The 22,575-nt window shown below is 41.6% G+C and overlaps 1 protein-coding gene across 4 annotated transcripts in view; it reads right to left on the bottom strand.

Annotated features, from left to right (window-relative positions):
• thoc1 (THO complex 1) overlaps positions 1–22,575 on the bottom strand; it is an 83,385-nt gene that overhangs the window by 28,298 nt on the left and 32,512 nt on the right. For 2 of the 4 annotated variants that reach the window (XM_078540614.1, XM_078540613.1), the window contains exons 6-12: positions 18,240–18,288; positions 15,921–16,016; positions 7,919–8,001; positions 7,752–7,825; positions 6,410–6,518; positions 3,337–3,471; positions 1,809–1,909 (exon numbers count right to left, since the gene is read on the bottom strand). In XM_078540614.1, coding sequence (XP_078396740.1) covers positions 1,809–1,909; positions 3,337–3,471; positions 6,410–6,518; positions 7,752–7,825; positions 7,919–8,001; positions 15,921–16,016; positions 18,240–18,288 — 647 coding nt within the window. Of the gene's footprint in view, positions 1–1,808; positions 1,910–3,336; positions 3,472–6,409; positions 6,519–7,751; positions 7,835–7,912; positions 8,002–15,920; positions 16,017–18,239; positions 18,289–22,575 lie in introns of all 4 variants that reach the window. The other 2 variants (XM_078540612.1, XM_078540611.1) reach the window with 2 other exon arrangements.

Below are 22,575 nucleotides of genomic sequence, written 5' to 3'. Positions count from 1 at the left end.
AGAGGGCGAGGGGGAGAGAGAGGGCGAGGGGGAGAGAGAGGGCGAGGGGGAGAGAGAGGGCGAGGGGGAGAGAGCGGGTGAGGGGGAGAGAGCGGGTGAGGGGGAGAGAGAGGATGAGGGGGAGAGAGCAGGTGAGGACGAGGGCGAGAGGGAGTGCGAGGGCGAGATGGGGGGCGAGGGCGAAAGAGAAAGAGTGGGAAAGAGAGGGTGAAAGAGAGGGACAGAAAGAGAGAGACCGAGAGCATGAGGGAGAGACCGAGAGCATGAGGGAGAGACCGAGAGCATGAGGGAGAGACCGAGAGAATGAGGGAGAGACCGAGAGCATGAGGGAGAGACCGAGAGCATGAGGGAGAGACCGAGAGCATGAGGGAGAGACCGAGAGCATGAGGGAGAGACCGAGAGCATGAGGGAGAGACCGAGAGCATGAGGGAGAGACCGAGAGCATGAGGGAGAGACCGAGAGCATGAGGGAGAGACCGAGAGCATGAGGGAGAGACCTAGAGCATGAGGGAGAGACCGAGAGCATGAGGGAGAGACCGAGAGCATGAGGGAGAGACCGAGAGAATGGGGGTGAGACCGAGAGAATGGGGGAGAGACCGAGAGAATGAGGGAGAGACCCAGAGCATGAGGGAGAGACCGAGAGAATGGGGGTGAGACCGAGAGCACGAGGGTGAGACCGAGAGCACGAGGGAGAGACCGAGAGCACGAGGGAGAGACCGAGAGCACGAGGGAGAGACCGAGGGAGAGACCAAGAGCACGAGGGAGAGACCGAGAGAATGAGGGGGAGAACGAGAAAGGGGGAGAATGAGAGAGGGAGAGAAAGGGGGAAGGGGAGAAAGAGAAAGTCAAGGAATTGCGAGAGAGAAAGGAAGATGGACAGACAAACATACTAGTTAATTTATTGAATAATCGCCTTGGCTGCAGGTGCTGACTTGTGATGACGATACACCTAAAACAAGTAATTATATTTCACACCAATCATTAAAATAAAAGTAAAGCATAAAATAATAAAACAATTGCACAATCATGAACATTTCTGTATACAAATAATTACAATACATTGCAAAATGTAATTTACAGAATAAAAATGAAAGGCCTACTGCACTCTGTATTTTGTATTAAAGTCCACAGGTCATATGTTGTCAAGTTGAGTTTATTAAATTCTCAATCATTTTACATACTATTTATGAATTTTATAAAGTACTTGATTGAGCTGTCTCATAGTCTATTTGTTCTACATCTTATATCTTTTCTCCTTAATTCCAGCACATGTTTACTTTCTTGTGGTTGTGGCAAAAGATAGTGACAATGAGTAGCAAGATTCAAGAGCTTTCTAGCAAAGACCAGAGTTTTTCCTTTTTAGCGATGGAACACGTATTCAGTTGTTTAAATGTGTCAGAGTAGCTTCAGTATGCATTACCTAGGACTTACTTTTATTTATAAAGAAACTTTAAAATTATTTTCCTCAAGGAAAAGACTGATTCGTATTGTCCAGAAATGTTCTTACTGATGAAATACACATTTCTATACATCAAGAAGTCCTTCAGGGTTTTGAAATGAACGCTTGAATATTGAGTTTTACCAACTTTTCCTGCTTAATCCTTTTCGGCCTCCCTTGCCTTCATCCCAAGACTTATACCTTTACTATGATCTTCCTATTGTTCTATTCACATGCTTGATCTGAAGAACCTAGAAGTGTTTTCAGATCTACCACTAAACTTAATAAAAATAGTAATGGTGCATCTTTAACTGCAGATGTTAAGACTGTAACCTTAACCTGTATACACTCAATGTTTTCAGACAGGTTACCTTTTAAATTTGACTTGGCCCTTCAGGTATTGAAACAATATCAAATATTGTAAAAGAATATGCCGTCTAAAGTTGCTGTCATTCAGTTGTAGGTCCATCAACTAGCAAAAGAAAAAGTAAAGTCAGGAAATTTGCAAGTGAAATTTTCTGAATTCAAGTAATCGAGTGTATTGTGGCAATTTTTCATGCCATTACAGAAACCTCACAAAGTTATTCTGGAAAATCTTGGAGGGGTGGGGTGCAGAGGCAGAGAAAGGGGCAGGGAGGGAGTAGGGAGTGGGCATCAATTGGCATTCTGCATAATTGGTCTCATGCCATTGATGTTGATACTGGAATCTAACAGAATATTCTCATCTCCAGAATGAAACAGCAATCCAGTAACATGGAACTGAAAATATATATTTTTTAAGTTTTAAGCTATTTTGATAAAGGTAAATAGATAGAAAATGTCAAATGCCAGTTCTGCCGAAGGGCCATGAAGGCTCGAAACGTTAACTGATTTCTTCTCCGCCGATGCTGCCAGACCTGCTGAGTTTTTCCAGGTAATTCTGTTTTTGTTTTAGAAAATGTCAATATTTGGTAGAAATGAAGGGATATGCTGCATGCTCATTCACGGGCTAAAAAAACTATTCTACTCCCAAGCTATGTTAATCATTCTCAAAGAGGCTATTGTAACAATAGACGGATTGCTGTAACTTAACTCATAGAGTTCCGAAACAATTAGAATTAAAATGGAAGCTGTCTTTCCTTAACAAAATACAAAACTACGATCAAAGATGAATAAGAAACTGGCCGCGGCCTGAATGATTGGTTATGAAATATGGGGGCTTTGTTCAAGATGCTAATTAAACTATACTTGGTCATGGCATTAACCAGCACTTGAAAACGACCACATATGAGCAACTGCTCAGGATCATTTTATTCAATCTTAGACCATTGTGCCTTTAATCCAGAGATGACAGCCAAGGCTGAAATCACTGGTCGCATAGTGCTTGTTTTAGTGCCTGCTGCAGATTTGAACTCCATGAACTGAAGTTTGTATTGTTCAGAATACATTGTGTAAGATCACAAAAGCTCTGTCAATTATCCAATGGTGTAATAAATCTGTTCCTAAAAAAAACATTTCAAGCCGACTTGGGTTGATTCTAATTTTGTTTTTGAATACTGTGCCGATGGTTTCTTGCTCTACCAGCATGCTTCTGTGGTTTAATTAACCTGTAATTAAATCTGACGAAGTCGGGTTAACCTATTGATGACCTGTCATTGTGCAGAATCCACCTTTTGAGAGACAACAGAACATGGCAGATAGCTTATGAAATCTCTAGTGTATTATATATTGTAATTGGTGAGTTAATCTTGGGCATGTTATATTATACACAATGTGTATAAAATTTTGTATCACAGAAAACTCAGTTTGCTTATGGAAACTACAAGACAAAAAGTCACAAATAAAAGCAATCACTTGTGCATACAATTCCATATCCAAAAGAATCGTAAATCCGATGACCAAACTATCAAAAAAAAATACCTTTTCGCTAGTCAAGAATTTAGCAAAGTAAACATGTTCCTCGCCCGGAGATTTTAATTCTTCATGCTTCTTCTTTGAAGCTTGCATATCATCCAGTTTGTAGCTTCTGAAAACATCCAACACTTCATCTGAATGCTGTAAAATAAATTCACATAAGTGGGTTAAGATAAAAACCATTCAATTGTCCAGGATCATGAACATCTTACAAACATAAAAAGAGGTACTTTATTCTATTATGCAGACTCTTCATAGGTTGCGTGCTGAAATTAATTAAATGAACAGACGCCAAAGGGCAAACTAAATTGGACACATTTACATCATCAGCTTTGAATATTCTTTATGTCATTACACAATTTACTATAATCTATTTTTGATCTGCACCAACTTCTATGAGTCCGGGTCAGAGGTTAACCCTCAGTTCCAAATCCAAAAATCATAATTCAGTACCTGTTGAAGTTCCCAACAGTTTATCGCCTGTACAACTAAAGTATCCCCAGTCTGGCTCTATATGGACCAATATGTAATAGGGAGACATTTAATCTTTGGGGCAACTGGATGGCTAATTCACAACAGCAGTACTGATGGTCACTCATGGAAAGATGGACTGATATCATCAAGCACAGCTGCTTTTTTATTCGGGTCATTGCACCACTGGCTCACAAAGAGCATGTCTCATGCAGCCAACAGTAGTTCCAAGGTAAACCTGGCAGAGATCTTCCTTCCAAGGTTTCCAACATCAGAGTAACCTAACTCTGAACAGTCTGCTTCCACCTCCTTCCCAAGATCCACAAACAGGATTACCTTTCCATGGTTTCAGACTGTTCCTGCCCACTGAGCTTATTTCTTCTCATCTTGACTCTGTTTTTAATCCCCTTGCCCAGTCTCTCCCATCCACATCCATGATTGTTCTGATGCCCTCAGTAACTTTAAGAGTTTCTAATTTCCTGGTCCTAATTGTCTCATATTCACCATGAACATCCAATCTCTCAACACTTCCATCCCTTACCAAAATGATATGAGGGCTCTCTGTTTCTTCCTTGTATGGAGGTCCAACCAGTTTCCATCCACCATCACCCTCCTCCACTTGGCTAAACTTGCTCTCTCATTGAACAACATCTCCTTTAACTGATCTTACTCCCTTCAAATAAATGGTGTTGCTGTGGGTACCCACATGGGTCCAAGCTACACCTGTCATTTTGTGGGTGTATGGAATATTTCTTGGTCCAGTTTTACTTGGGCCCCCTCCCTCACTTCTTTTTCTGGTACATTGATGGCTGTATCAGTGTGTTTCCTGCTCTCAGCCTTAACTGGAAAGCATCATCAACATCGCTTCCAATTTCCACCTTTCTATCCTTCACTAGAGTCCATCTTGGACTCTTCCCTTCCTCAGCTTCTCTGTTTTTATTTCTGGGGATAGGCTATCAACAAATATTCATTACAAGCCCCCGATTCCCACAGCTACTTCGACTACATTTCCTCCCATTCTGCTTCCCATAAGGACTCTATTCCATTCTCCCAATTTTATCACCTCTGCCGCATCTGTTCTGATGCAACCTTCCACGCCAGCACTTCAGGTATGTTTTCCTTTTTCCTCAGCCGAGGACTCCCTCTAACATAGTTGACAGGGCTCACAAACATGTTCAACCCATTACCCGCACAGTGCTCTTGCCACTTTCCCTCCCTCCTTGAACAAAAGGGTTCCCACCCACCCCTTAACCTTTCACCCCACCAGCCTGTGTACTGAACAGATCATCCTCTGCTTTTTCTGCCACCTTGATACCACCACCAATCAAATCTTCCCTTCCCTTCAGCATTCCGAAGGTTCCCTCTGTGACCCTGGTCCACTCCTCTATCACCCCCAACATCCTGTCCCCTTTCCATGCAAGCACAAGGCAAGCAACATCTGCCCTTTTATCTCCTTGCTCCTCACTATCCATGGTCCCAAACACTCCTTCCAGGTGAAACAGCGATTCACATGTCTTTCTTTCAACTTAGTGTATTGCATTACCACAGTATGGTCTGTTCTACATTGGGGAGACGAAGCACAGATGAGGTGGCCACTTTGCGGAACACCTCCATTTAGTCCGCAAGCGTGACCCCAAGCTTCTGGTAGCCTGTCATTTTAATTCTCCACCTTGTTCTCACACTGACATCTCTATCCTCAGCCTAGTTCACTGTTTCAATGAAGCTCAACACAAGCACGAGGGATAGCACTTCATCTTTCGATTAGGCCTTCCGAACTCAACAATTTCAAACCATAATCATTGGCCCCCCACTTTGTTTCACTTTCTTTACATGTGAGTTAGTCTTACTCTTGTTTTTGCTTTCAGGTGGCAGCTTTTCATTATTCTGCCATTCAGACCTCCTCTGGACACATCTTTTGTTTCTTTACTTGTCCCATTACAACTGCTTTTGGCTTTTGCCCACCAATTATTTTGTTATTTAATATCTCCTATTTTTCTGCTCTATCACAGGCCTTCCCTTTTGTTCTTTTTGCACCCTCCCTCATTTGACATACTTAAAACCTATTACATTGCTAGCTTTTCCCAGTTCTGATGCAAGTTCATCAACCTGAAAGGTTAACTCTGTTTCTTTCTCTACAGATACTGCCAGACCTGCTGAGCATTTCCAACATTTTCTGTTTTTATTCCAAGCTTCAGGAACAGGTGGGGCAAATATCTCACTTTCTCCAAAAGCAACTTATACACAATCACAGGACCACCTCTGGGAATTATAACTATCTAACACGATCAATTGATGAATGGTGTATATACTACTTGCTATGCGTGGTAGTGGTAGAATTGGTTGAAACAGGGCTGCGACGTGAACGCTTCTACCTTGGCCCCCATCTCCTGCAATGCCTATCGCTAGAGGAACCCTGCACTGTTGCAGATCTTGCCGAGTTCAACAACAAGGCGCAAAAATGTGTCCAGTTCTGGGTGGGCCATGTATAGACTGTCCGTGGACACGATTTAAAAAAAACTTGATGAATATGGATTTTTTTTATAAAACACAAGCACAACAAAGAGCTTTTTAGAGATACAACTGCATCATCTTAATGAATGGATTTTACCTTCAGAAATGTCTTCCAAGAAATTTTCTCATAACATTGCAATGGATTTCTGAAGAAGTCTTGGAGTGACCAAAACTTGCGGTACAGGTTGTAATCAATTGGAACAGAGCTATTTAAAACAAGAAAATATATACAAATGCTTACGCCAATTAAGGCTAAGGCACGAAACTATTAAACCAGGGCTTTGTAAGTCATAATAGTGGAATAATATTTAGGATATCCAAGCCCGAATAGCAATAAACAAAAATCCAATCATTTGATTCAATTGTGACAGCCAGCAGCCAATTTGAAATGGGCTTATAAGAAATATATATATACCTAAAGGAATGAAACACAATAGCTTACAAAGCAATATACATAAAGACCGAGTTAATTGTTAGACATTTAAGATCATTTCCATAACCCTAAAAGCAACAGCATTTGGTTTATCATATCCCTGTCATGAAAATCTGCTAAATTCCAAGAAATTTTTCTGACCTAAAGGTACATTGACAATAATATCCTACCTAATACTTTTACAAATATACTTCAAGTTTCTATCTATTTTCGTGGAAATTGGTTAATACAACCAACCATTTGAACAAAAATAGGGACCACATGCATCCTAGTGTTTGCATGTATACTACAAATGATTGAATGAAAGAAAAAAAACTTTGCTTTCTCTGGAGCGTGTCTGTTAATGTGAAAATATTTAACTAAATAAAAGTTATTTAAAGGTTACACAGAAGCTAGGTTTGACCAAATTTGAGCATTGTGCATTTTTGGTCTCTGAATTATAACAAGGATATAGAAAAACTGGAGAAGGCACAAAGAACATTTACAAGGGTGATACCCTGAACTGAGATCATAACCATATACTGGAAAGTAGAAGCCTATGGGGTGACCTGAAACAGGTCTTTAAAATTATTAAGATGTTTGATAGGGTAAACATGGAGATGATGTTTCCACTTTTGGAACCCAAAATTAGGGGCTGACAGCCCCTAAGACAGTCACTAATAAATCCAATAAAGAATTCAGGAGTAATTTATTTATTCAGAGATTGGTTAAATGTGGAATTTGAGAAGTAACTAAATAGTACAGATGCCTTTCAGTCATAGCTAGTTAGGAGAAACGAATAGAAGTATATGCAGATAGCTAACGACATAGGGTTGGAAAGGTCTAGCATGTAGCACTAACAGCATTATGGACCAGTTGGGCAAAATAGCCTGTTTCTGTGCTGTAAATTCTATGTTTACATTCAACAGCAACTTTCATACAATTTACATTTAAAGAGATATGCACTAAATGAGGCTAAATATGGGTCATTTCTGCAGTTCTCCAAGGTTAATAAAAAGTTCTTCACCAAGTTGTAGTAGGCTCCTCATCGCCTGTCTCTCCTTCTTCAACTTCCATTCCATCTTCTCTATCTTCAGTGTGCTGCAAATTCTCAAAATGTATCAAAATTATTAATAATCACAGTATTTAGTAGGATATAGCTCAATTGTAGTTTTTCACCCAATAAACACTCACCTTCAACCCCAGGGTACTATCTTGTTCATTAGTGTTAAACACAGTGACATTTTCTAGGTTAAACTGGCTTTGCAAGTTGAGTCCTGAAATTAAAAAAAGCAGACTTACAATAATAAACTAGGTCAAAGGTACTAAACCTGTGATAATTGTGGCTACTTCTTGTGGCACAGCTCTAGTCATGTTTTTTCTCAATTTTCTGAAGAAGATTGTTGCACTCTTTTTAAATTGGAAGAAAAATGTATAGATACAGACTGTTAACTTTCAATTTAAGTTTCAACCCTGCAAAATAAAATTGTTCCAAACAGAAACTAATTGGATAAATTAGGAAGAATGATGGCTGCAGAAATTAAAATAGGTGAATTATTATTTTCTCTCTCTTTGTTCCATTAAAAGTTTTAGCTTGGATCAGTTGGTGGCATCCCCTTACCTCAAGTTAGAAGGCTCATGCTATGGAGCATATGTATTACACTGGTTTGTCCTCAACTAAAGTACTCTGTCCAGTTCAGGGCACCACACTTCAGAATGAATGTGAAGGCTTTAGAGTGGGCAGAGAAGAAAATCACAATAATGGTTCCAGGGATGAGGAACTTTCGTTACGTGGATAGATTGGAGAAGATGGGGCTGTTTGCCTTGCAGGAGAGAAGATTAAGAGGAGATTTAACAGAGGTGTTCAAAATTATGAGGGGTTTGGACAGAGTTGACAAGGACAAATTGCTCCTGTTAGCAGTAAGTCAACTTATGGGAGACTTATAAAGAAGGCAAATGCACGTGGGATACAGGGTAATTTGATAAGGTGGTTTCAAAATTGGCTTAGTTGTAGGAGACAGAGGGTGGTGACAGAAGGATGCTTTAGTGACTGGAAGCCAGTGTCCAGTGGTGTACCACAGGGATCTGTGCGGGGTCTCCTATTATTTGTCATTTATATAAACGACATAGATGACTATGTGGGGGGTAGCATTAGTAAGTTTGCGGATGACACAAAGATTGGCCAGGTGGTTAACAGTGAGGTTGAGTGTCTTGGGCTACAGGAAGATATAGACGGGATGGTCAAATGGGCAGATAAGTGGCAGGTGGAATTTAACCCTGAAAGGTGTTAGCTGATACACTTTGGAAGGAGTAATTTGACAAGGAAGTATTCAATGAACAGCATGACACTAGGAAGTTCTGAGGAACAAAGGGACCTTGGTGTGTGTGTCCATAGATCTCTGAAGGCCGAGGGGCATGCTAGTGGGGTGGTGAAAAAGGCATATGGGACACTTGCCTTTATCAATCGAGGCATAGATTACAAAAGTAGGGAAGTCATATTGGAGTTGTATAGAACCTTGGTGAGGCCACAGCTGGCGTACTGTGTGCAGTTCTGGTCGCCACATTATAGGAAGGATGTGATTGCACTGGAGAGGGTGCAGAGGAGATTCACCAGGATGTTGCCTGGGATGAAACATTGAAGTTATGAAGAGAGGTTGGATAGACTTGGGTTGTTTTCATTGGAGCAGAGAAGACTGAGGGGCGACCTGATCGAGGTGTACAAGATTATGAGGGGTATGGACAGGGTGGATAGGGAGCAGCTGTTCCTCTTAGTTGAAGGGTCAGTCAAGAGGGGATATAAGTTCAAGGTGAGGGGCAGGAGGTTTAGGGGGGATGTGAGGAAAAACATTTTTACCCAAAGGGTGGTGACAGTCTGGAATGCACTGCCTGGGAGGGTGGTGGAGGTGGGTTGCCTCACATCCTTTAAAAAGTACCTGGATGAGCACTTGGCACGTCATAACATTCAAGGCTTTGGGCCAAGTGCCAGTAAATGGGATTAGGCAGGTAGGTCAGGTGCTTCTCATGAGTCGGTGCAGACTTGATGGGCCGGAAGGGCCTCTTCTGCACTGTGAGATTCTGTGATTCTGTGACAACCAAAAGACACTGATTTACAATGATCAGCAAAAGAAGCAACGGTGATCTTTTTTTTATATGCTGCGAGTGGTTATGCACTGCCTGAGTGTGTGGTGGAGGCAGATTCAATCAAAGCCTTCAAAAGAGAATTGGATAATTATCTGGAGAGGAAAATGCGCTGGGCTATTGGGGAGAAGACAGAGAAGTGGGGTTAGATTAGTTATTCTTGCAGAAAGTCAGCAAGGGCATGGAGGGCGAACATACTCCTCTTCTGCTGTAACCATTCTACGATCCTATATCCTATATAGATTTGGCAACTCCTACAGCAGAGTTGGTACCGATCAGCACTGGTTTCATCCTTTCCTTTGGACAATACTAGCAATGCTGAGCCTGATGCTTGGACAACTCAGGGTCTCCAAAATATTTGCCCAGGCCTGTGCCCTGGAGAGGACACTCCAGCTTCAAGGTTTAATGTTGGCACAACACAGGAAACAACAGTTAATGGTTATAAGCTCTTGCTTTATTGGCATACAGCACAAGTGCCAGGGGTTACGTCCAAAAGTGGGAGAGAACATCGCGTCTCATTGGAAAGCTATTGCCTGCTTCAAGCTGGACAGTTAGGTGCTGTCCCACCACGGACTGCTTGCTTTAATGGGTGCTTGGAACTTAGAGTTATTCCTTGGCAGGCGAGTTGGTAATCTATGCACTAGGCAAGACAAACTCAACAAAGGCAACAGCAGTCTTTTGCATCGTAAGCTAGAACATAAGGATCATGCGTCCTGGCCTTACCGACAGCCTTCTACAAGTTGATGACGCATGCAAGACAGCTGTGATGGACAAAAGAATTTATAAGGCTCAATGTGGACATTGCTGTGCTGCAAGAAACCAAGCTCACTCAGAGTGAATCTCTTAAAAAGAAATATTACAGGTTCTTCAGGCAGGGAAAAACCCAAGAGGCAACATGTGAGCATGGAGTAGTTTTCAAGGTAAAAAAACATGCTACTCGCAATGATTGAACCCCCCCACAGAAGGCTCAGAAAAACTTCTTACTCTTTGTTTGTCAACAAGCATGGACCCAGTTATCCTCACGTGCATCTATGTCCTGAAACTCCCCTCCACCCCAGATGTCAAGGATCAGTTCTATGAACTACTTGTCACTGCCATCAGCAGAATTCCGAGCACGGAGGGATTGTGCCTTCCAGCAGACTTCAACACAAGGGTGGGTACCAACTATATAGCTTGGGCAATGTGCATAGAACCCCAGGGAATTGACAAGATGAATGAAAAAGAGGTTGCTGAAGTTATGCTGTTTCCGTGGATTCTGTGTGATGAACAGCTACTTCCAAACCAAGCTATGCACACAAGGTGTCCTGGAGACATCTGAGATGACACCTCTGGCACCAGTTAGATCTCAACATCACCAGATGTACCACCCTCAACAGGGTCCTCATCGCTCGTAATTCTCACAGGGCTGACTGTGATGCTGACCACCCCTGGTGTGCAGCAAGGTCAGGCTTCAACCAAGGAAGCTATATCACACAAGCAGAAAGGGCATCTTCAGATCAACAATTGCTATACCACTGACCCAGAATGGAGCTAGGAGTTCCTCAACATCCTCCATCAGACTCTTTTGGACAAAAACACCCAAGGCCAGAGGGAGGCATTAATGTGGGGCCATCTGTGCGGAACCATCTATAACTCTGCATTCACTGTGTACAGCAAAAGATATCAGAGGAATGCTGACTGGTTTGAGGCTTACTGGACTAAAATGGAGTCAGTTACTGCAACCAAGAAGAGAGCCTTCATGAACTACAAGCAAATCTCCAGCACACAAAACTGAGATGCTCTCAAAGCTGCCAGTCAAATTTCAGCAGACTGCTTGGCACTGCCCAAAACAATAATGGTTGAAACTTTGCAACAGCATACAATCTGCTGCTGAACCTGGGGATGCTAGACGGATGTATGAAGGTACCAAGAAAGCAATGGCCCAGCAGCAACCAAATCAGCTCCCTTGAAGACAAAGGCAGGGATGATCATCACAAACTAGCAAACAGATGGAAAGGCGAGTGGAGCATTACCTCGAACTCTACACAACAGAGAACACTGTCACTGAAGAAGCTCTCGACGCCGTTCCAGACTTTCCTGTCATGGAGGAGCTGGACGGTGAGCCCACCATTGAACTTCTTGCCAGTAAAGCCCTGGGAAATGATGAATTCCACCTGAAATCATCACAAGTGGAAAACCAGCACTGCTGCAGCATCTCCATGAACTTCTGTCTCTCTGTTGGAAAGAAAGATTTGTGCCTCAAGACACGCATGATGCTAATATAGTCACTTTGTAACAAACCAAAGGGGATCGTAATGACTGCAACAATTACTGAGGCATCACCTTAAGGATCGTGGGGAAGGTCTTTGCACACGTTCCTCTGACCAGATTGCAGCTCCTGGTGTCACACATCTGCCGAGTCTCAGTGGGGCTTCAGAGCTGTCAGATCTCCAGTCGACATGATTTTTTCAAGACGGCAGTTTGTTACAGAAGGGGGAGAGATGTGGGAAAATTTCCTTTTTTCCATCTCTCAACTAAATGCAATAAGGTGTATTTTTAAGAAGCGTTTGAACCCCTTGAGTGCTGTGACTTTTAAGAGCAAACACAAAAAAGACTTTCTTGTAGGTTTAAATTAAAAGAATAAACATTTATTTTCTTAACAAAAGCAACGTAAATGCAACAGCACCCACACTCATTCACACAAGACCCGTGCACACAAGAATAGATGGTTACAAATGATGCAGCATGCACTTAAATTACTTCAAGAATTGAAAAGTCACTTCTATTATCAGTCCTCAAGATGGTGTTTGGAAATGTTGCAGGCCCAATGATTCTTTCTCAGTGCACTGAAGGCAATAGAGGTTTGAAGTTTCTAGCGATGAGCTCACAGTGGCTTACTCCAAGCATCAGCAGATTTCCAGCTTTTCCAGTCAAAGCTGTGGTCAAACTTCAGTAGTGAAAATATAATTCTGCAGGTAAACAAATTAGTCCCACTTCTCTGCCAGTGGGTGAGTTTCTAGGAAGTGTTCTTCCTTTCGCTGGGCGAGATGGTTTCCCTCTATAATCTTTGTATCCCAGACTGACTAGTCCTTGTGAATTAATAAGGCGCTTCCCACCATGAGCCAGTTTCTGTCATATGACCACGGTATCGATATTCCCATTTTGTCCACACAAAATAGTTTGAACAACTGTCACACAATTGGTAACGCTTAATATCCCAATTGACATTCCAGTTATGAAAAGCCTCTGAATATCTTTATTTGCATTTCCAGCTCCATAGGGCCGGCAAGTCTATCAGGTTTGTTAGTCTAAGTCACTTTAATTGAAATGGGCAGGAGCAGTCACCAGCACCTGAGAAAGATCACTTGTCTTTTAAGTGACTTCCCAGAGACATGTGCAGACATGAAGCAGTCCCTATCTGTACAGAAAACTCAACAGAAGGTCACCTGACACCAGTGGGCCGCATCTTGTCGAGGTAACTCGTCCAAATCCATGCTGCTTTTTAAAGGTAAAATGTCCAATTTCTTTGCAAGTTCATCAGCATATGACGCGGACAAAACAAGTCACAGGAGAAGTGTTGAGAACAATGTGAACCAATGGCAAACTAACTGAAAATTCAAAGCTCCGCGTATATCAAGCTTGTGTTCTCAGCACCCTCCTTTACAGTAGCATGGCATGGACAACTTACGTAAGCCAAGAAGAGTGGCTAAACAGCTTCCACCTCCGCTGCTTCAGACAAATGTTTGGCATCTCCTGGCAGGTCAGAGTGCTGAATTTGCAAGGAGCCCCAGCATGTTTGCCCTCTTGAGTCCACGGTGACTCCATTGGCTGAGTCATGTGAGGCAAATGGAAGATGTGTCTATGGCAAGCTTGCTATCAGCATGAGACCAACAAGTCGCCCACATCTGCAAAACAATTTTCTGTAAGCGAGACCTCAAGTTGACCATAATTAGAGTCAATGCATCGCAAGTCCTCGCTGCTGACTGGAGTGCCTAGAGACAAGCAGTCAGGGAGGACTTGGAAAAGGCAAAGGGCAAAAGAAACAACCAGATGGCAGAAAAGAAGCTCACTGGGCCAATGTTATTCATTGGCGCCCACTGCAGTAGGGATTGCCACAAACCAATCAGCCTCTGCAGCCATAATAGACGATGTTTGATCCAAAAGTGACATATGCCCAGGGCACTGTCCATCGTTTCCCCGAGATGCAGGCCAGAGAAGCATTGCTTTGCTGAAATGCCAACTTTTGGATGGCACATTAAAATGAAAGGCTGCATGCAAAAGATGGCACTGCACTTGACCCTGGCCAACACTCGCCACTAAATCAAGAACTTCCTTTCTGTTGTTTTTGGAATCTGGTTGTGCACAATATGGCTGCCATACTTACCTGCATAACAAGTGACTGTAGTTCAAAAGTAATTCATTGTTAAAGAGCTTGGTTTGTCCTGTGGGCGTCATAAGGATCTTTATAAGTGTATATTCCCTCATTAATAGAATTGAGAACCTTCTGTCCAGCTGTTTGCTTTGCATCAGAAGATGTCCTGCTTTATAAGGGCTGGAACATTATGCAAATTAGAATTAAGCATGCTGATAAAGTGCATGTATATCTCCCTTTAAGGCTATAAGGTGTAATCGCTCTGCTTTCTTGATAACTGCTCAGGCTGCACAGGCTGCTAGTGGGGAAATTGGTTAAGAAGCCATAGACATTTTCATTCTATTTTCATTAATTGACGACAGCCACTTGCAATTAAAAAGCATACTTATCATAATAAAAGGCACAACATGCTTCAAAAATGGAGGCTGAGCCAAGAGGAGAGGTTAGAATGGGTGACCCAAAGCTTAACTGAAATGATGGGTTTGAGGAAGCTTTTTGAGAGAGAATCAAAGAGAGATAGAGAGTGAGAGCATGAGTGGGAGAGAGAGAAAGAGAGAGAGAGAGAGAGAGAGAGAGAGAGAGAGTGAGAGAGAGAGAGAGAAAGAGTCAAAGAAAGAAAGAAAGAGTCAAAGAGAGAGAGAAAGAGTCAAAGAGAGCGGGGGAGAGTGAGAGGGAGATTGTTTATAGACAAAGTTCCAGATGAAAACTCTGGAAAATTAAAGAGACTGAGCCATAACAAAGATAGAGAAAGTGGGGGAAGGAAACTGGATAGACATGGGCCCAGATTTTGTGGTTGTAATGATGGTAAGAATGTCAGTGTTCATCTTCATTATTCTAACGAAACTGACAGCAATTTCTGGCATCCGCAAATACGCAGCTAAACATGGAAATCCAGAAGCTGCTGCCAGTATTTCCTGCTCCTCCATGTAGTGCGCTCTTGAAATCCTTGCAGATGGAAATCAATTAAAAATTGCTGATTTGACTTCAGATTCCATTTTCCATCACTGTAAAGACGCCTGAAAAAGTTGCGCCTTACTGAAAGAGGTGTAACTGGGTTCTGAACTCGTGCCAGGTCATAATTATTTCAAACCAGCCTCTCTGACCCTGAAAAATTAATTTTACGCTTGTGTAAAATCAAATTTCTCCATTCCATGCTAAAATTAACACAGATTTTTAAAATAATAACATTTTCTTTTGAAATTTCTACTTCAGCCACTACCTTAATCCCATGCCTATGTCTCAATCTTTATTTAGCTTGATGTAAAATTATAAGAAGTGAACGATAATACCTATTCATTACCTCCTGGTTTGCTGTCTATGAGAATTCTTCAATGCAACTGGCTGCTTAGGCTACTTGATGGCTTCACTGTTGCTGAATGCCAGATTCTTTACAGCTGGCATCAGAGTGAAATTAATGATAGAAAAGGTGAAATCTACTCCATAGAGATCACTAGATCTTCGTGGGCTGCTTTCTTTGAGGTCAGCAACGAATGCCACCCCTTCACTTTTAACCAAAAAATCTGGGCCCTCGTAGTTTTGTTGGGAGACATACAATGAATGACCTTTAATTCTAACACATCTTGCATGGAGCTCTCTGATACGTGTAGAGAGAAAGCCAACATAAAAAATCTATTCTATCTAACAGTCACTACAGCAAAAGTTCATGAATAGAAATGGAAATTTCTTTAAATTATTATAATTTCTTACCTGATTTTTCTGATAAAGGAAACAATCTAGCCAAGAATAACTGAATTCTTCCGCAGAAAACAGTGTTTTGTGACTTGGAAAGTCTTCGGAGGAGATCTGCAAAATTATTTACATTTAGCGAAAAACACATAAATAGGGCATTACATCAGGAAAACAAATTGGAACTCTAATACACAACATTATGGAGTAGTATGACGAAGCCATGCACTCACAGCTACATATTCTGAGATGTTCAACATTGTGTTACCAAAAGGCATCAAGTGAAAGGAGAGTAGTTACAAAGTTAGCCTGACATATCCTGCATACAGTAGAAGTTCAGAAGCAGGTTGCCCTTCCCCATCATCTCAAAAACAGTTAATGGAAATCGCTAAAAATGTGGGAGGGGTAGGGAGGGGAGATGTGTGAAGGAAAGGAAAACACTTTGAGAAAGCTGATGTACATTATCTTAAGGCAAAAGAGTTAATATAAATCATAAAGAAAAAGACTCAATTGTTGAGATCGTGTAATGGGATGGGTTGAAAATACCAGGTTTTCATTTCGAAGATCAGAATTCGACATTTTGCCTGAATAATTGGGCATCTCAGAAGTCAACCAAAACTGAGCAACCTTATTTCAACTCTTCACGTGCCCGAAACAACGTTACAAAATTGTATACAATTGATCAATAAACGGCAAAGTTCAGAGAGTTCCTTAATTATGCCGTGTACCAAAAACTGGAAATACCATATTGGAATAGCAGGGGTCAAGGTACATGATTAAGACAGAAAGGGTAGCTGCAATATCCATCTAACTCATGCTCCTACCACCTGTGTGCATTTGATGCAGGAGCTGATATGTAAAGGATAGTGGGCGGTGGTGGGCGGAGGAGGGAAATGTGTTCCAGTAGTATGGACCAGTGAACAGTTTAATTATATCTGTATCAGAATAGGATGTGCCAGTATACAGTTGCAGGGGGTATAATTGTGTGGCTAGTTTAATTGTTTTGCGGGCTTTATTTCTGCTCTGGTCACTTAATTGGCTAGACTAGAATTACATCTGAAATAGGAGAGTTCACATTAAAACAACTAACAAATACACTGGACCCAACAATCCCAACTCAAAACTACATTTAAAGAGTAACATGCTGTGAAAAAGGCACAAAGGATCCATAAAGGGTACATTGTGATTGCATCATGCTGAGGCCAAAATAAACCCAATCTTAACTGAAGGAGGCCATTTATATAGATAGTAAGAGGCCCATGGGAGAGAATAATGAAGCAAGCAGGCAAATGAGAGAAGTAAACAGAAAGCTTCTAACTTTAGGTTTCCTTATCCAATTCAGATTTGTGAAATAACTACCAAATTTGGAGGTTCAGGATTAAGGTTCATTCACTGGCCAAGTTCTTGCCATATTATAAAAAGGATAGAGGCTCTGGAGAGGGTGCGGAGAAAATTACAATATTGAAATGCATGGGTATATCTAACTGGAAAGGATTGACAGACTTCATCTCTTTGAGAAATGGCTGAGGTATAGAGGTATTTAAAATTATGAAAGGTTTTGATAAAGTGGGTACAGAAAAAGAGCATAACTAGAAGGCATAAATATATGATAGCCACCAAGCAATCTAATAGGAATTCAGAAGAATGAGGTGAGAATGTGGAACTTACTGCCGCAAGGACTGGTTGAAGCAAATAGTACAGATGCATTTAAGGGGAAATCAGACAAGTATAAGAGAGAGAAGGGAACAGGTATTTATGATGGTAGATTTAGATAAGGAAAGATGAGAGGAGGTTTGAGTGCAGCATAGCACAGCGTGGACTGGTTGGGTCTGTTCCTGTGCTGTATATCCTATGTAAATTCCATTGATGTGGTTAATGGATGATGACTCCCATGGTTCAAGAAATTTGAAATTGCTGACTTTCATGCTTGTACTCTGCTGCGAAGTTTCACTTTGTCAACACTGCTGTGTGTTCTACATGCTCCTGGACTCCAAATGAATGACTGAATACTGAAATGATCCAGAGAATGTTTAAGATGGGTGGGTTTATAAAAAGACTAAATGATCTTCTAAACAATTCTGGTGCTCACATGAGACTGCCGAAATGTAATGCATCAAATTAAAATCACCTGAAGTTTTAAGCAGTTCAGTTTATAATTGATTTGGTCCATACATGATTTATGTATTTGTGAAAACTGCCTTGCTACACAAGGGCAAAATATTTTAAGAAAAAGGTTTTCAAAGAAAGCATGAACAACAATACCAAGTTGAACCTATTTTTTCATAAATTTGTCTGTAATAACTAACACAAGTGTGGACTGATTGTTTTATACCCACTTACCATTGCACATTCTTAATAAGTAGTTTTTTCCAGCAGAGTAAAATGTTGCCTAAAAGCAAAACACAATCGTTATCATGACCATTTTACATAGATTTATCTCAGTCTATTGAAAGTGTGCTATCATCTGACTTTTATTCCCCCCAATCCAACATATATTTAGTCTTCTAAGGATCCAAATATGCAGGTGTGTAATATTTTCTGAGGGCTCTTGCCTTTGTTATTCTTCAGCTAATTGCAGGGAGGTATCTAATGTAATCCTGTGGCTATGTCTCTTTATTTAGCCTCTATGGGAAAGCACGTGGCTTCCACTTGGTGCCTACACTTCAAAAGCAAATAATTGATCTTGAAGTACTTTAGAACATCCTGAGGATGTGAAAGGCACATGCTTCAACAAATGACCTTCCCTCCATCATAAGGTCAGATGTGCGGATGTGTGCTGATGATTGCATGGTGTTCAGTTCCATTCACAAAATCCTCGGACAGGAAGACATGGACAACATTCAAGCTTGGGCTGATAAGTAGCAAGTTATTATTGCACCAAACAAGTGCCAGCAATGACCAATTCCTACTAGAGAGATTCTAAGCACCTCCCCATGGCATGCAATAGCATTGTTATCACTGTATCTCCCATCATCACCATTCACCAGAAACTTAACTGGGTCAGTCACATAAATACTGTTACTACAAGAGCAGGTCAGAGGCTGGGAATTCTGCAGTGAGAAACTTGCCTCCTGGCTCCCCAAGCCTGCCCACCACCGTCAAGGCACAGATCAGGAGCGTGATGGAAAACTTTCTACGTGTCTGCACGAGCGTAGCTTCAACAACACTCAATAGGCTTAACATCGTTCAGGACAAAGTAACCCTCTTGATTGCTCCTGCACCCACCACCTTAAACATGCGGTCTTTTACCACCGGTACACCATAGCAGGATTCAAGGCAGTATTGCACCAATATTCATACAGTATTCCACTGGTGCATCAGTGATCTACAAGGCGCACTGCAGCAACTGGCCAAGTGTTCTTCGGCAGCACCTTACACACTTGTGACCCCAAGCACCCAGGACCAAGTTTCCCTTGCACATGGGAACATCATTACCTGCATGAATCTTCCAATTCATTCACCACCCTGACTTGGAACTATATTGCCGTTCCTTCCTATTGCAGGGTCAAAATCTTGGAACTCTATCCCAAAAAGCACTGCAGGTGTACCTATACTATACCAATTGCAGCAGTTCAAGAAGGCGATCACCACCATCTCCTCTAGAGCAACCAGGGATGGGCAATAAATGCTGCCCATGCCAGCGATGCTTACATCCCATGAAAACATTAAAAACCTAGTTTCCTTTTATTTTTGCTCACAGCAATTTACTTGACACTGGCAATTTAACACTGTTGCGAAATTAAGGAGAGAACAAGTACTTAAAGAATATTTGGAAAACTATTAAAAGCCCACTGGTAATGGAAACCAATAACCAAATTCAACAATTTACCAGCAATAGATTTGTGCCAAAAGAACGTTGAAAAAATGAGAAGAAAGTTCAAATTTACTAACCTGTGGCTATATGCAGTAACCTTGGTGGTGGGAAAGCTTTTAGAAACGATAATTCGGGATAAAATTAATGATCACTTGGACAAATGTGGATCAGTTAGGGAAAGCCATCACAGGTTTCTTAAAGGCAAACTGTGTTAACCAACCTGATTGAGTTTTTTGATGAGATAGCAGAGATGTATAATGAGGGTAATGTGGTTAATATGGTGGAAATGGGCTGCCAAAGGCATTTGATTAAGTGCCACATAATAGATTTGCCAGCAAAGTAAAAGCCCATGGAGTAAAAGGGAAACTGGCAGCATGGATACAAACTTGGCTGAGTGACAGGAAACTGAATAGTTGTGAATGGTTGTTTTTCGGACTGGAGTAAGATAGACAGTGGACTTCCTCTGGGGGTCAATGCTAGGACCGGTGCTCTTGTTGATACATATTAATGACTTAGACTTGGATGTGCAGGATAAAATTTCAAATTTTTGCAGATGACACAAAAGTTAGAAGTGTTGTTAACTCTGATGAAAATAGGAGTACACTTCAAGAGGATATAGACAGGCTGACTGAATGGGTAGGCACATGGAGGATGAAATTTAATGCAGAGAAGTGTGAAGTGGTACATTTTGGGAGGAAGAAAGAGGAGACACAACATAAATTAAAGGGCACAAGGCACGGGAACAGAAAGACTTGGGCGTATATGCACACAAGTTGTTGAAGGTAGAAGGTGGCAGGCTGAGAAAATGGTTTAAAAAGCATAAAAAGCACGGAAGTTATTGTTTCCAATTCTGGGCACCAGACTTTAGGAAGGGTGTGCAGGCTTTAGAGAGAAAGTGCAGAAAATATTCACAAAAACGGGTTCAGGAATGCAGGACTTCAGTTATGTCGGTAGATTGGAGAGTTGGGGGACTGTTCTCCTTGAGGGGATTTGATAGAAGTGTTAAAAATCATGAAGGGCTAGATAGAGCAGATAGAGAGAAACTTTCCCATCGGTGGAAGGGTTCAGTGGATACAGATTTAAGGTGGTTGGCAAAAGAAGCGGCAGCAACATGTGGGAAAACCTTTTTAATGTAGCAAGTGATTAGGGTTTGGAGTGCACAACCTGAGATTGTGGTGGAAGCACTGACATTGTGGTGGAAGCAGATATGATTGGGGCTTTCAACAGCAAATTGGATAAGTGCCTGAACAGAAAAAAAAAATGACAGGGGGATGTGGTCCCCAGTTCTAACACAACCAAATCTTTGGCAAAGTGAATAAGAATCAGCATGTACGCATTTTAATCCTATTTTGCTATGGCTTCAACTGAAATTTAGAGGTTCATTTGCTTCCATGAAGTTGGATTTTGTTCAATTTTACAACTATTCTGATTCAACAAATGGAATATAACTGGATTGTGAAAATATTGATTGCACCTGCAATTATTTAGCATTGCATATGTTCATTAACATGATTTTGTAAATTTTGACTGTCGATTAAAAATGCTTGATCACTGAAGGTATGATAACCTAATAATGAAATTTTCTCAATATTATGATGCAAATCATTTAAATGGGGTTAAAACCTTCCCAGTGGTACAGTGAACAAATATACCTTCTAGGATGCTACTGAATCATACATGAATTAGAAAATGTCGGCAGGGATAGCAGGGCAACTACAATTTATTTTAACGTTAACATTGGTAAAATCAGTCAGTGTTCTCAATAACAGACCATTGTTCTATATTGTAAAGTGTACGCATGAGGGTAGCTGAGAATTAAACTCAGCTGTGGTATCCTTGGAAACCAAAACCCTGCATGACTTATCATCTCGACTCATTTGACACAAAGCTGGGTGGGAGGGTAAGCTGTGAGGAGGAGCAGAGATGCTTCAGTGTGATCTGGACAAGCTAAGTGAGTGGGCAAATGCATGGCAGATGCAGTATAATGTGGATAAATGTGAGGTTATCCATTTTGGTAGCAAAAACAGGAAGGCAGGTTATTATCTGAATGGCTATAAATTGAGAGGGGAGAATGTGCAACGAGACCTGGGTGTCCTTGTACACCAGTCGCTGAAGGTAAGCATGCAGGTGCAGCAGGCGGTAAAGAAGGCAAATGGTATGTTGGCCTCGATAGCCAGAGGATTCGAGTACAGGAACAGGGATGTCTTGCTACAATTGTACAGGGCCTTGGTAAGACCACACTTGGAATATTGTGTGCAGTTTTGGTCTCCTTATCTGAGGAATGCTGTAGAGGGAGTGCAGCAAAGGTTTACCCGACTGATTCCTGGGATGGCGGGACTGACATATGAGGAGAGATTGAGTCGATTAGGATTGTATTCGCTGGAGTTCAGGAGAATGAGGGAGGATCTCATAGAAACCTATAAAATTCTAACAGAACTAGACAAGGTAGATGCAGGAAAGATGTTCCTGATGGTGGGGGAGTCCAGAACCAGGGGTCACAGTCTGAGGATATGGGGTAGACCATTTAGGACTGAGATGAAAAGAAATTTCTTCAACCAGAGAGTGGTGAGCCTCTGGAATCCGTTACCACAGAAAGTAGTTGAGGCTAAAACATTGTATGTTTTCAAGGAGTTAGATATAGCTCTTGGGGCGAAAGGGATCAAAGGGTATGGGGAGAAAGTGGGAGCAGGCTATTGAGTTGGATGATCAGCCATGAACATAATGAATGGCAGGGCAGGCTCGAAGGGCCGAATGGCCTACTCCTGCTCCTAGTTTCTATATTAAATAATGGCCGTCTTGTTACGATGCCAGGTGACTGCCAGTGCCTATGGGAATGACCCAACATAAGACAATTTTTAGGAC

This window comes from Cetorhinus maximus, chromosome 4, assembly GCF_964194155.1.
Source record: "Cetorhinus maximus chromosome 4, sCetMax3.hap1.1, whole genome shotgun sequence".
Taxonomy (NCBI): Eukaryota; Metazoa; Chordata; class Chondrichthyes; order Lamniformes; family Cetorhinidae; genus Cetorhinus; species Cetorhinus maximus.
This window is presented reverse-complemented; position numbering and strand designations above follow the sequence as displayed.